Source organism: Melanostigma gelatinosum, assembly GCF_949748355.1.
Source record: "Melanostigma gelatinosum genome assembly, chromosome: 11".
NCBI lineage: Eukaryota > Metazoa > Chordata > Actinopteri > Perciformes > Zoarcidae > Melanostigma > Melanostigma gelatinosum.
Window position 1 is genome coordinate 22826668 of NC_136644.1, and position 12796 is coordinate 22839463.

General features: G+C 44.7%; 1 protein-coding gene across 1 annotated transcript; it reads right to left on the bottom strand.

The window, feature by feature from the left end:
• Nucleotides 1-1063: 1063 nt before the first annotated feature.
• Nucleotides 1064-9795, bottom strand: LOC306784327 (beta-1,3-N-acetylglucosaminyltransferase lunatic fringe-like). Its single transcript, XM_079278250.1, has 8 exons — nt 9326-9795; nt 6004-6052; nt 4889-4991; nt 4647-4800; nt 4115-4200; nt 3846-4005; nt 3672-3757; nt 1064-2473 (listed from the first exon to the last, which is right to left on the bottom strand). The coding sequence occupies exons 1-8, from the start codon at nt 9710-9712 to the stop codon at nt 2407-2409; spliced, it is 1092 nt and encodes a 363-aa protein (XP_079134376.1). The 5' UTR covers nt 9713-9795; the 3' UTR covers nt 1064-2406.
• Between the last annotated feature and the right edge of the window lie 3001 nt (nt 9796-12796).

A 12796-nucleotide genomic window follows, 5' to 3' on the forward strand; every position in this document is an offset into this window, starting at 1 on the left:
AGAGAGGGACAGTGTTTGACAGTGATGAAATAAGGTAATTACCTCCATTAATCTCCACTCATCTTTCTCATCAGAATGGTGTATTTTATCTATCAATGTTTTTTTTTAATTGTATTAAATCTAGACGCTCTTTGTTTATTAAAAGCAGTTAATTAGAAAATAAGTCAAGGTGACTAAATACAGTCGACATCTGAACTCATAAACATTCGTCCTCAGCCTCTGTGTGCTTCACTGTATTTAATTCTAAAGCAGAAGTCCAAAGAGAAAGCATTCAAATGAACTCCTAGTTCAGACAAATCGATCAAATATGATCAGAAAAACATCAGACATACGTGAAATGCGTCCTTTGTGTGTTCACTCTGTATCAATAAATGCACGTTTGCTTCCATTACATACTGTACATTAGTAAAAAAACAAACAAGAACGTCGTTTCAGTCTGTCCTGTGATATAATCTTATTCTCGCGTGATCTCGGGAGAATCTAGCTGCCGTGCAAGGTAAAATGATTTCAGCCTCAAATCTAGAAACTGTTGTAAAAGGACCACCGACATCATATTCTGTTCCTCTATCTACATGCATATACTGCATATACTGCATATATTGCATATATTGTCGCTGGAGTTGATGTGTAGCCAACTGCAAATAAAATGTCCCACATACAGTACAAAGCCTTAACTGATACAATATAGCAAAATAGCTAATTGTGCATGTATGTTTAATTTACTCTTTGATATAAACTTTTAATAAACCCTACGTTTGAACAAGCATTATGGTAGGGTTGTAAGTCGAGCAGCAGTTACAATATACAGCTAAAAACGACTCAGGACAAGCAGCAGAGAGACCGTTTTAATAAACAGAACTAGCTGCTGCTCTTTGCAGTAACACGTGCAGCCACCAGATGTCACTCTGTAGCAAGTTAAACCAGTCTGATATCTCACAGTGGGAGAGAGGCCACAAGACACACACACACACACACACACTCTCACACACTCCGCTAATGTTTTGGTTCTGCCTTCATCTCTCCAGGGCCTTGTGCATGGCTCCATCAGATAAGAGGACGGCTGTTGTAGCGGGGGCGGCGGGGGCCTCCAGACAGGAGCCCACCAGCTCATAAACAAGGTCAGAGGTGGAGGCGGTGTCCCTTAACAACCTCATTTAAAATCCCCCGGTTCACAATCACTGAGACCAAAAAGTGTTGTTTTTAAAAACAACGTTTTTTATTGCATGTCTGCATACAGTCCAGATACTGGAGAGAGCATGTACGCGTCAGAAGCAACGGTTCATCACATACGTTCACTTAACAAGGGACAGAATTTAACTTCATAACTTTCACTCAGTTGCAACAAATGCTTTCAATGCACAGAAAGATAGAAGACGACCCAACATGAGTCATTCTTTGTTACACTGCTGACTGTGAGAGACGTTTCAGAAGCAGTGGAACATGATGAGGGCTTTTCAGGAGAGCCATTTGGAACAGTCACTGGATGAGTTGAGTTTTTAAAAGAATAGTCTGTTCATTGTGGGAAATACTCTTATTTGCTTTCTTGCCAAGAGTTAGATGGAAAGAATCAAGACGCTCGGCAAATATGTTGGCTGGAACCAGCAGCCAGTTAACTTAGCTTAGCACAAAGACTGAAGACAGGAGGAAATAGTGCAACGAAGCCAGCAGAAATATAACGGCAAGGTGCTCAGGCATGATGATATACTTAAAAACAAAACAAAAAAGATAATACTGAACGCTGACAAGATAAAACTTCAGATTATAAAAATATGACTGATTTGATCCTTCATCTTTTCACCATCAAACAAACCGGTCAAACCTACTCGACAAACACAATAAAATAATAAAAACTTCGTGGTTCAACTTTGACCTCTACTTACCGTACTTGTATGCACACACTGTTTTCCAGTGTGATGGGAGTAGAAGCGACTTGCAAGTGTGCTCACTTTCAGCTTTACCTCTAAATCAAGTGGTTTCGATGATTCAACTTAAAAAGAATAATTACACATATTTGAAATAGAAGTTTTTTTGCAGAGAGTTGGATCTCAGCGGTTACTTTGGTGGGCACACAATGTTATTATAACGACCACTCTCAGGATCTAAAAAAAATAGAAGAGCAGTCTCTTCCATTTTCCATGATGGTCATAAGTCTTTTTCTCTTGTTGCAGTGTTTGGCCTTTTGACGCCCAACAACAATTCACAGGGTGAGAGTTCAAATGTCAAATCAATAAAAAGTCAGTTTTCCACTCGGACCGCTGTTAAAACATCTACGTCCAAATGTTTCCCGGGCTCTTGGGGGGGGGAGGAGCCAGTGCGACTCCTGGTCTGACTTCCTCCTCCATCAGAGACGCTCAGTTCTCCTCCTGCTCCACCACCACCCCGTCCGTCCGTGTCTCTGGACGGGCGTTAAAGCGGCCGGGGGCTCGGGCAGCGAGCGGCGTCTGGGTACAGCAGACAATGGACCGACCTGAACCTGAGACAAGAGAGGGAAACCAGTGTCACAATGCCTGGAAGCCGCCAACTGGGGATTTCAAAATAAGTGAATACAATGAGCCGTGTGCAGACACTCATGCACACAATGCACAAAGCCAGGAAGCTTGTCACTGTAGTAAAAACGTACACACATGAGAAAGAGTTACATAAAGGAGCATTGTAGTACACATGTTCTGAAACTAAAAGCAGGCGGAGCAGCTGCAGGGCCGCGTCGTGAATATCAGATAAAATGCAATAAACACTATCTGTTGTGGATTGTTTGAAAAGATCTTTAATCTTTTTCAATTAACCCGTCCACCAGCAGGTCAACGAGCTGATCGCATTACGTCCAGCCCCCCCCCCCCCTCTGGGCACACTGCCATCAGAGTCCATTGACAAGCTGCAGCAATAAGTACAATTAGCCCAAATCAATACACAATGATACAATTACTGAGTCGAGGACAAAGCAAAGAAGGGGAAAGACAGACGGGAAGCTGGAGAAATAAAAAAGAATTCCCCTTAATGTCAGGAAGGCCAAAGATAAGATCTTTATGCTCTTTGTTTTATGCTGTGAATTGTTTGGTTTGCCCGTTATGTCGTTCCTTTCAGTGAGATGTCACGGCCCCCGCACTGTAGATATTCAGAGGTCACCTTTTGTGTTACACTGAGCATTCACAGGCTGAACCTTTACAAGAAAAATGCTTTTATTCTCGGAGATAAAAGTCGTGAATTAACGGGGAAAAACACATTTACAAGATGAAAACTTCAATATTCTGTTAAATCATAAAGTAACACATTAATGAAAAAAAAGAACCTCAGACTGCAGTGGATGAGCCGGTCAAATTATACTTAGCAGACGTGTTTGCCACGACTACACGCATAATGTTGATTTGAATCATCTGGTTAGATGATGGACAGCAGCTATTTTGATTATCGATTGATTTAGCATCAACGGCAAATGTTTCTTCTCTATTGTGAGGATTTGATACTTTTATTTATCTGAAGTTATAATAAACTGTCTCTTTATGTGTCTGATTGTCGGTCAAACAAAAGAAGCACTTTGATGCCATCGCCTCCAGTTTCTGGAAATTATAAGAGACATTTCTCACACAGATGTCGCACGCTTTTGTACTGTTCTCCTTTCTGCATATCGAAGAAACAAAATCACTGCCGTAAACTGACACACACGGATATTTTACCTTGTAGGATCTTCATTTATTGAAAACGGTCCCTTCAGGTTGACGGTGTTTCTGCTGTTTTCCACTGTGCCGTAGCTGAGAGTCACCTAAAGGATGACAAATGCAAGCTGTTCAGAGAGATCTCAGATCAATAAATCTGTGTGTGTGTGTGTGTGTGTGTGTGTGTGTGTGTACCTGGTTGTGTATCTCCGACACCAGTCCCAGGTCCTCCAGGTGGGAGTGGAACAACGCTGAGCGGATGAGGCTCACGCCAAGCAGCGCCTCCGCGATGTAACCGACGGTGCAGTCGTCCGGGAGGCGAATGTGCTCAGCTGTCGCCATGAAGGCGCCGTCGCTGGACAGAGAGAGAAGAAGAGAGCGGAAGAGAAGGGAGGTTTTGACGATGTCGCTGAAAACTGTGCCGAAAGATATCTCATCCTTTATCTGTTGGTGAAGGTTTTTACCTCGCCCAGGGTTTCATCTTCAGAGCGAGGCCGTGGCTCAGACAGAAGCCTGCTCCGCCTGTGGCGAACCAGAAACGCACCTGCTTCTGCACACACACACACACACACACACACACACACACACACACACGCACACGTTACACTACTGCTATTTTAATGAAAGTGATGTTTATTCCTGAAGGGAAGTTAAGAAGTTAATCGTTCATGTAAAACAGATATTGAGTTAAAAGAAGCCTGTACTTTCTATTGTATTAGAAAGGACTTCACTACCCACAATGCTCTTGGAGCAGAAGGAAAAGGGGCAACGTGTTTGAGGCGATAATTATCGCTTGTTGTTAGCAGCCAACTCATGTACCCTCTGTCATCACGAGCTGAAGCGTGAACCTTGTTTCATTCACTTCATTTCAAGGTTGTAAGCATGAGCAGCCCCCCCCCCCCCCCCCCCCCCCCCCCAGAGACTGAGACCTCGATGCATATCTCAGCTATGGAGCAGGGAGCTGCAGACTTCAACAATCAACCGATTAAAGTTTACCATTTGAGAGGTGCCGAGACTCTCCGTGGCCTCTATCGGCCGCTCGAGGCTGGGCCGGCCGAGGTAGACGTCCTGTGTGTGACTGTACCGAGACAAGAGCTTCAGCAGGGAGCCCACGTTCACGTAGTTATCATCGTCCACGTGACAGAACCACCTGTGACGGACGAGGGTTGGTAAAATGCTCTGTGTGTACACATGTCAAGTGTTACTGTGTGTGTGTGTGTGTGTGGCGTGAGTCTTACTTCCTGCCAGAGTTGATGAAAGTGTCGTATTCCAGAGCCATTTTACAGGAGAGGGCCTGGCGGTTGTGGGCCGCTGAGCAGTTGGTGTTGATCAGGTGAGCTCCTGATGATCAACGACAAACAAAAATCAATGACCAACGCTGACTCAGCAGTGGTTCGAATTATAACAGGGACGATGTGTATCTGATGAAGCAACTGTGTGACGAAATATTTGTTTCAGAAGCAAGAAAGCTGTTTGAAGCTGTGATCCCATACGGGCTGCAACTAACTATCACTTTCACTGTGGATTCATCTGTGGATTCATCTGTGGATTCATCTGTGGATTCATTTCTCGATTAAATGTCAGAAATGTCTTGTTTTGCTTCCCAAAGCCCAGCAGGACGTCCTGTTGTCTTGTTTTGTTCACAACTCAAAGACATTCATAGTTAGTTGAGTGAAGAAACCAGAAACTATTCACATTTGGAATCTAGAGCTGCAACAATTAAGGGATTATTAGTCGGGTATTAAATGAATAGCCTCCGATATTGACACTCGATGAAACATTTTGTGGAGTTGTGGACAAAACAAAAAACATTTTAGAAACCAAACAAATCGATTAACTGAGAAAATAATCGACAGATTAATCTACAATGAAAACTATATTTCGTTGCATCCCCAGGAATCAGAGAATTTTGGCAATTGTTGTTCTTTAACAATTACACATGAATCGATGATCAAAGCAGTTGGTGATGAATTAAATAGTAATCGTTGCAGCTCGATACTATTATAAGCAGGATGCTAATAAATATAATAACTACACCTTTTTTTTCCTGCATCGAGTCCTACAATGTGTCCGATAGTGAGCAGAATACCTCATTGAAAGTAAAACAATTCCACGAGTTAGACGAGGAAAGGCCTGTTGATAAAACCTGCAGTGACTTCCTGCACTTCGTGGAAACACAATATTGCCCAGTCAGCAGCCTGGTTCCTGCTTTCCTGCTCACAGACGGCAGAGAACACTGCTGCAACTCAGCGAAACTGCTCCGTGCGTGTGTGTGAGTGTGTGTGTGTGTGTGTGTGTGTGTGTGTGTGTGTGAGTGTGTGTGAGTGTGTGTGTGTGTGTGTGTGCAGCTCACCCATCCTTTTCCTCAGCTTCGCGTCCTCTCCATCGGTGAACACGAACGTCTGTGGAAAAGAACAAAAACAAACAGTTGGTGTTATTCCAGCGGCCTTTAGTGACCAGCGGGGATCATTGCTTACGGCCTCAGGTGAGACTCCACCTGTTTCCTCGGTCAGCAGCAGCAGCAGCAGCAGGCATTGCTGATGTTTGATGCAGGCCAACATCAAAAAGGTAAGCCTCTTGTCTATCAGCAGCAGAGCAGCTGCTCTCAACTCTGTAGCTGTGTGTGTGTTTATGTGATGAGTGACGGGGTCGGGGGTCGCTGCGCACTCAGGAAGCCGTGCAGACCCCTCAACTTTCCACAGGAAGTTAACACACACAGCCTGGGTGCACATACAGAGTGGGGTCTGTAAATATTGTCTTGGCTCTGTATTCCAGCACAATAGAGCCGAGATGAACCGATGACATCGGGGTTTAAAGTTCCTAATCTCAGCTTTAATTCGACGCCGTTTACGTCCACATTGGGCGAGCAGTGGAGGACTTGTCCTTTTTATACATCGCCCCTATAGTTTAGCATAACGCAGCAGGACAATGATCCTGAACGTGTAGCCAACGTAGAAGTAGAGGTTTCAGTCTGGCCATCCCTGGAGCTCAAACATCAAATCGTCATTTAAACGCTGTTAAAATAATGAATGCACGTCCTTGAAGTCTATTACTCTTTAATACCGACTGCAGCCAAGTCGACTTCCAACCTCCAGACGAACAGATCGATACTCACTGGGCTGCAGCAGTGCGGGTCTGGCACCGCATCAGCGGGGACGATGCCTGTTTAATGTTCGTGCGTTGAAGCCTTTTAGACGTTAACTGACTGCAAAGGACCAAATAAAGAAAATCGAATGTTTTTACTTCAGTTCAAGTTCGTGTTAACTTTGCCTATTTACTTTCTGTCCCCTGAAAGGTTTCTATAGTTTTATAATTCGTTTGTCTGATAGTAAACATCCTGAAATCACAGCTTGAAGTCAGCACTTTAACCTCATTAGCGGTCCTTTCTTTTCAAATCCAAAGTGCTGCGGGGACAATAACAGAAGGTCTGTCCTAATACTTTCACTGAACCCCCCCCCCCCCCCCCCCTCAGTGAGAGGACCAGGCTCAGAGGGATCTGCAACCTTCCCGCCATGCAGCACAAATTCAATAATAAATCTGTGGTCTGTGTGATCACACCACTGCCTGTCGTAGAGAGAGAGAGAGAAACAGATCTGTGTGTCCAGCCAGCTGTGAGTTTTTGTCAAAACCCCCCCCTCCTCTTAAGCCTCCAGAGAGCAGTCAGCTTGTGAGTCAGAGTGTGTCATAGGAGGGCAGGAGGAGGAGGAGGGTGGTGGTGGTGGTGGTGGGGGGGGGGGGGATTACACAGGAAACAGCAACAACCACGAGGCAGGAGAAAGTGGTGTCTGTGTCTGTGTCTTTGTTTACTCTTGTGATCAGACACTTTTTAACTTCCCATGAGAAACCCTGTGAGTTCCCAGGGTGCGCGTGTGCGTGTGTGTGTGTGTGTGTGTGTGTAGGTAACACTGTGACAATTTGTGTGCGTGTGTGTGTGTGTGTTGCTGTATTCCCATTACTCAGCAGTCTCAAAGTATAGAGGTGTGTCTGGGAAACAGGTAGAGTTACACACACCTGACCGTGAGAGCAGAGGCAAGAATGCGTCAGACACACACACACACACACACCAGCTGATTGCTCCTCCATCAGCTCTATTTACATGTCAACAGTCTGTGTGCAGCATGAGATGAGGCTTGAGCGAGTCCTTCCTCACACACTGGGGTTTAAATGGAAATCGGCGCGACCGCCGCGCGCTCCAGAGTCACGTCTGCATTCGATTAGGAGCTTTGAAGCCGCTGGGTGCAGTTCACCGCAGCCCCATGTGTTTCACAGCATCAGATTCATCTTGGACTCACTCGCCACCGTGATTCAGACCAAGAAACGGGCTGTCTGATCTCAAATATTCATCTGTGAGGCTCAACGTCTCGCTTTCAAATCCAGTGGTCATGTTCCAAGTCGTCCAGATCACAAGGCTTTTTCCCATAATATAAAGCCAATGATCTGTGGATTAGTCATTAGCTGTAGCCCTATTCAGATCATTTACATAAGTAGAAGATGGTGCAATAGAAAGATTACACATAAAAGTCCAGCATTCAAAAAAGTAATTGAGTAAAATCAGGTGTTACAGCAGCACAAAGACGGATATAAGAACAAATAAATAGACAAATAAGAACAAACAACATAAGCAACTAACTAATAATAGTGTGAGAGAAACTACATCAATGATCGATACAAGAGCAATCAAAGACACAGTTACAGGACAAGTAAGTTAAAGTGACACGGTGTGATAGCAGTCGTAAACTGAACTGAAGTAGAAATATGAACAATGTATTTATATTCTCTTACTGTCCACCTCTGAAGCTGCGATCACTCTGAAATAACAGGAAGTCAAGAGAGTTCAAAGCCTTGTCATCTCAGCTTTCGTGATGTTTGAAGCTGTTTTTATATATAATGCACACTACGGCCAGACTCTGCATGTTGATGACAGTCCGAACTGCAACTGAACTGTCGTTTTGTTTGATTTGCAGCCTTGAGACTCAATGATATGCAGGTTGCACCCCGCAGTGTATTCTCTCCTCTTGTTTAAAGCCACCGCGTCAGCAGCAGCGTGGCCGACCTGTTCGCCCTCAGGTCTCCCCGTCACGCATCACAAAGGCCTCCATCGCTGATTTACGATCCACCACGAGCGGAGTGGATCAAAGAGCCACGGACCCTGTCACGTTTCGGGGGGGGGGTTAGAACTCGCTGGGACACCTTTACGTGTACAACTTCCCTTATTGACGCATTGACATGTGATCACACTTTGCACGAGACCACATCATGTGCAATTTTGGCTCCGAGCTCAATTAATCAGCACCGAAAGGCAAAATGCCCCGTCACGTGACCCTTCAGCTGATAAGAGCACATAAACACAACACGAGATCTCGAGTTTATAAGTAAATTCACAGCACTGTCTGGCAGCCAGGTACTTTCTTCTATTGTGTGATTATGATTTGCATAAAATAACATAATAAAGGTAAATTATTATTCACTTTTCAATGGTTAAGACCCAGATTAACACAGCATGTAGCGGTTTACTTGTCTTCGGGTTTCCAGTCATGTTTTTGTTTATTTATTACTAAGTTCAAATCTCATTTGTATTAATTTAGCTGTGTAAGGTGTGTTTCTGTGTCGTCTGATCTCTGATGGTTTTCTGTATGAAATTCAGCAGACTTGTTTCCAAATCACTCTGAACTCACCTGTTGCATGTTTCTGGAGATCCAGGTGTCCAGCAGGAGCTCCAGTCTCTGCCGGTGATACCTCCCGGTGGTTTTCACCGCTATGAACAGGTCGTCCGGGGAGAGACGCTCCACCGGCCCGGGGGCAGCGCTTCTCCTCCGTGGGCCGGGTATCGCTCGCCTCTCCCGGGTGAGTGTCCTGAAGTACGCCGAGAAAGCTTTCCCACTCGCCGCTGCGGCTGCTGGAGGCTCCGCCGGGTCTCCGCTGCTCGGGTGTCCGACAGTGACGACCAGCGTCCCGGTCACGAGCAGACAGGTGACCGCGGCGGCGGCAGCAGCTGGGCTGAAGGTGCCGTTTGATCCACCGGCGGGTTTCCACATTGTGACTGTTTCTACAGCTTCATTCATAGACAGAAGAAAGTCTAAGAAAGTCTCCTCTGCTGTTTACAACATCTCCTCTGTGCAGACTCAGTGACCCTATAAAACCATTCAGTGGGAGACTCCCTGTTGTGAGACTCCCTCACGCGCTGCTTTATTTTACAGAGAAGTTATAAACCAGTGGGCGGGGCCTCGTCTCGTCGAGCCAATGGCCGGTTTGAGCGCTTGGTGTGGGCGGGGCTACGAGGCGCGAGAGGAGGCGAGGTTCTCTGGATGAACATCCACATGGCAGTACAGCAAACAGGCAACTCTATTTACTGTATAGAGCAATTTTACAAAAAAACATTTAGGGATAGAAAACAGTAAGGACGATGTGTAAAACAAAGGTAATTTGGTGTTTAACCCACCAATTAAAAGATAAAAGACAAGGAAAATAAGTATAAAACAAGAATTTATTGTTACAAAAGGGTGAGTGAAAATGTTTTTTTTTGTAGTGATTTGTTTTGTGTGAGATTTTCCAAGCGGTGTCAGTTTTCAGCTTTGACCTTAGTACACCAGAAAGTACCTGCATTTTCTAGAAGTCACTCACTTTCTCTTTCAGTTTGTGGGGGATTGTAGTTCTGCAGGAACCTTATTTTATGGTGGCGTTTTAGTGATACTATCTCTATTTAACGACTGGAACTGGTCTTTCTAAGGGAACACAGGGTTACAGTTGTATTACAGTTGTTTGGAGTCGCAGATGAGAGCAACAGTATTCCTCATTGGAAAGCAATGTGCCCCGAGTTGCTCTGTGTGGGAGCCTGTCGGGTCATTCTCCAAGTGGACAGATGTTGAAGACGACCGTGACATTGGAGTGTGTGTAGTGCTGCCAACTAAACACACACACACACACACACACACACACACACACACAGAAGACAGACGTGCCAAGCGGCCAGGTTGCCAGAACCGCCAACCATCTGAGGAATGTTTCCTCTCTAATAATGTGCAGTGTGTCTGTGCTGCATGATCTGTTCTGATCCCTCAAGCAAAGTCAGTATAATGAAGCATATAAATATCATCGCATGAAAACATTACTTTACATCCTGCAGTGTAATACCTTTAAGATAAACAACGTGTTACCAAGAAGTGTGTTAACTGATCATAAAGCTTAGTAGGAAGCACAGCAAGCTGATTAGCATGCTTCTCATTTGGTTCCACAAGACACTAAAACTTTAAAGCTTCTCAGAACTGTAACTCAGCACCAATATGACTGAACATTCAATGACCTTTGGCCTTATGTTTGTGCAACATGTAGAACATGTATGTGGTTCGGGGATCTGTGAGGTGTATCTCACACAATCTAACCATCAGTTATATGCCAATATAACCAATATGCCAATGTGATACGATGCGGTACGACTACTAATCTACGTAGAAGTACACAGAGTATCTAAATCTCAAAATGCTCTTTCGTGTTTTTGTTAGAGATAAAATATGAATAATATTCTATTATAATATGTATCTTTGAAATGAGCCATTCTGCATAATGAGTACTTTTACTTCTGATATCTACATTTTGCCTTTAATACATCTGTACTGTGACTCAAAGTTACTGTGAGGAACTTTTAACTGGTTATGAAACCGTCTCGTTATTACTGAAGCGTCTCTAAGTGAACGAGAGAATCAGCGAGAGGATTGTCTATTTCTATGTAGTTATTCTTCATGCTTGTCATCGGCGTCTGCACAAAATCAAACAGAATCACGCCGGTTCACCAGAAACTCCTTCAGCTCAGACTCTAGCGGAGCCTCCGGCAGCAACCAGCCCACTGACAGACCCAGAACCAGAACCAGCACCGCGCTGCTATAGGGACGAGAGGCACAGGAGAACCAGAGGTGGAGCCGACTGTTGGACCCCTGCTGCATTAAAACGAGAGGTTTTCTGACGGGAACCTGGTGCTTGAAACACTCTCGCCACAATCAACACAAAATGAAAGTTCCTCATTGTAGCTTTAAGCTTTAACATTTTTATTTCCAGACTTTTTTGGTCTATGATATTTCTACTTTTACCCAAGTAAAGGGTCCGAGTACTTCTTCCACCACTGCAGGAACTATGTAACTACCACAATATTAATTGCAGCACCTTCTATTTTCAATGCTGAATATTTCTTCCACTTCTTCTTGAACACAGTTGCAATATATTGGTCAGATGAATTCATTTTGGCCTCAGAAAGGTTTTGCTTCTGTGTGACGCATAAAAAGAAACGGGCACATATTGAGAGAATCAGCGGGAAAAGAGCAAAGCCAGACCTCATTATTCGCCCTGCTGTGTGTCCTCCTCTGTCTGTCTGTCATGACAAACTTCTTTATTCCTTCCCTTCAAAGGTAAAGGCAGCTTATACTGCCGTCGCTTTCATCCTACTGGAGATCATGCAGAGCACAACAGCTGAACTGCACATGCACTTACAAACTTACGTTCCCCCTCCTCATGATGGCTTTAATTTCCTCTCTTGCCATATCAGTGCAGCCGCAGTGTGAGCTGAAGCTGTGTGTGCGAGTGTGTATCTGGAGAATGTTGTGGTGGTTGAATCGACGCGGATTGGAGAATCTCTATTTCTAGTGCTGTCAGACGCTGTGTGTGTGCGTGCCTGCTGCTCTTTCCCCCTCCTGTCTGTGTGTTTAGAGCATAATGCTTCTCTCAGGCTCTGTGTGTGTGTGTGTGTGTGTGTGTGTGTGTGATATGTACAACAGTAACACACAAGGACAGTCAAGCTCTGTCTTTTTCTAGCCTAATCCCCCTCTCTTTGATTTCTGCTTCTCAAGTGTCCCTCCTCTCTTCCCTTTCTTTCTTTGTCTTCCATATTGCAGGATTCAGAGTGCAAGGTCACAATTTTCCAAACCTCAAGTCCCCCTCTACCCCCCCCCCCCCCCCCCGTTTCCTCTCACTGTCTCCGAACTGTACAAACGGACAAGAAAAAAGAAACCCACTACACAGACTTTTAAAAGTGACTTTCATCTCCTCGTTACAGTTCATGGAATATAAAGCGCTGCTCAAGGGTTGTTGCCGTGAAAAGAGAAAATGTGTGATTGCGAGTGGGAAGGAGAACAAACAACAAGGATGTTTTATTCCTTCCT

What these genes read in the sequence shown, in the direction of transcription:
- LOC306784327 (XM_079278250.1), bottom strand. Translation starts at nt 9,712, where the DNA reads ATGAATGAAGCTGTAGAAACAGTCACAATGTGGAAACCCGCCGGTGGA. An exon ending in GAAGCTGAGGAAAAGGATGG is followed by an intron (nt 4,992 to 6,003) that starts GTGAGCTGCACA and finishes GTTGATCATCAG; the next exon opens with GAGCTCACCTGATCAACACC. An exon ending in TGTCGGAGATACACAACCAG is followed by an intron (nt 3,758 to 3,845) that starts GTACACACACAC and finishes GTCATCCTTTAG; the next exon opens with GTGACTCTCAGCTACGGCAC.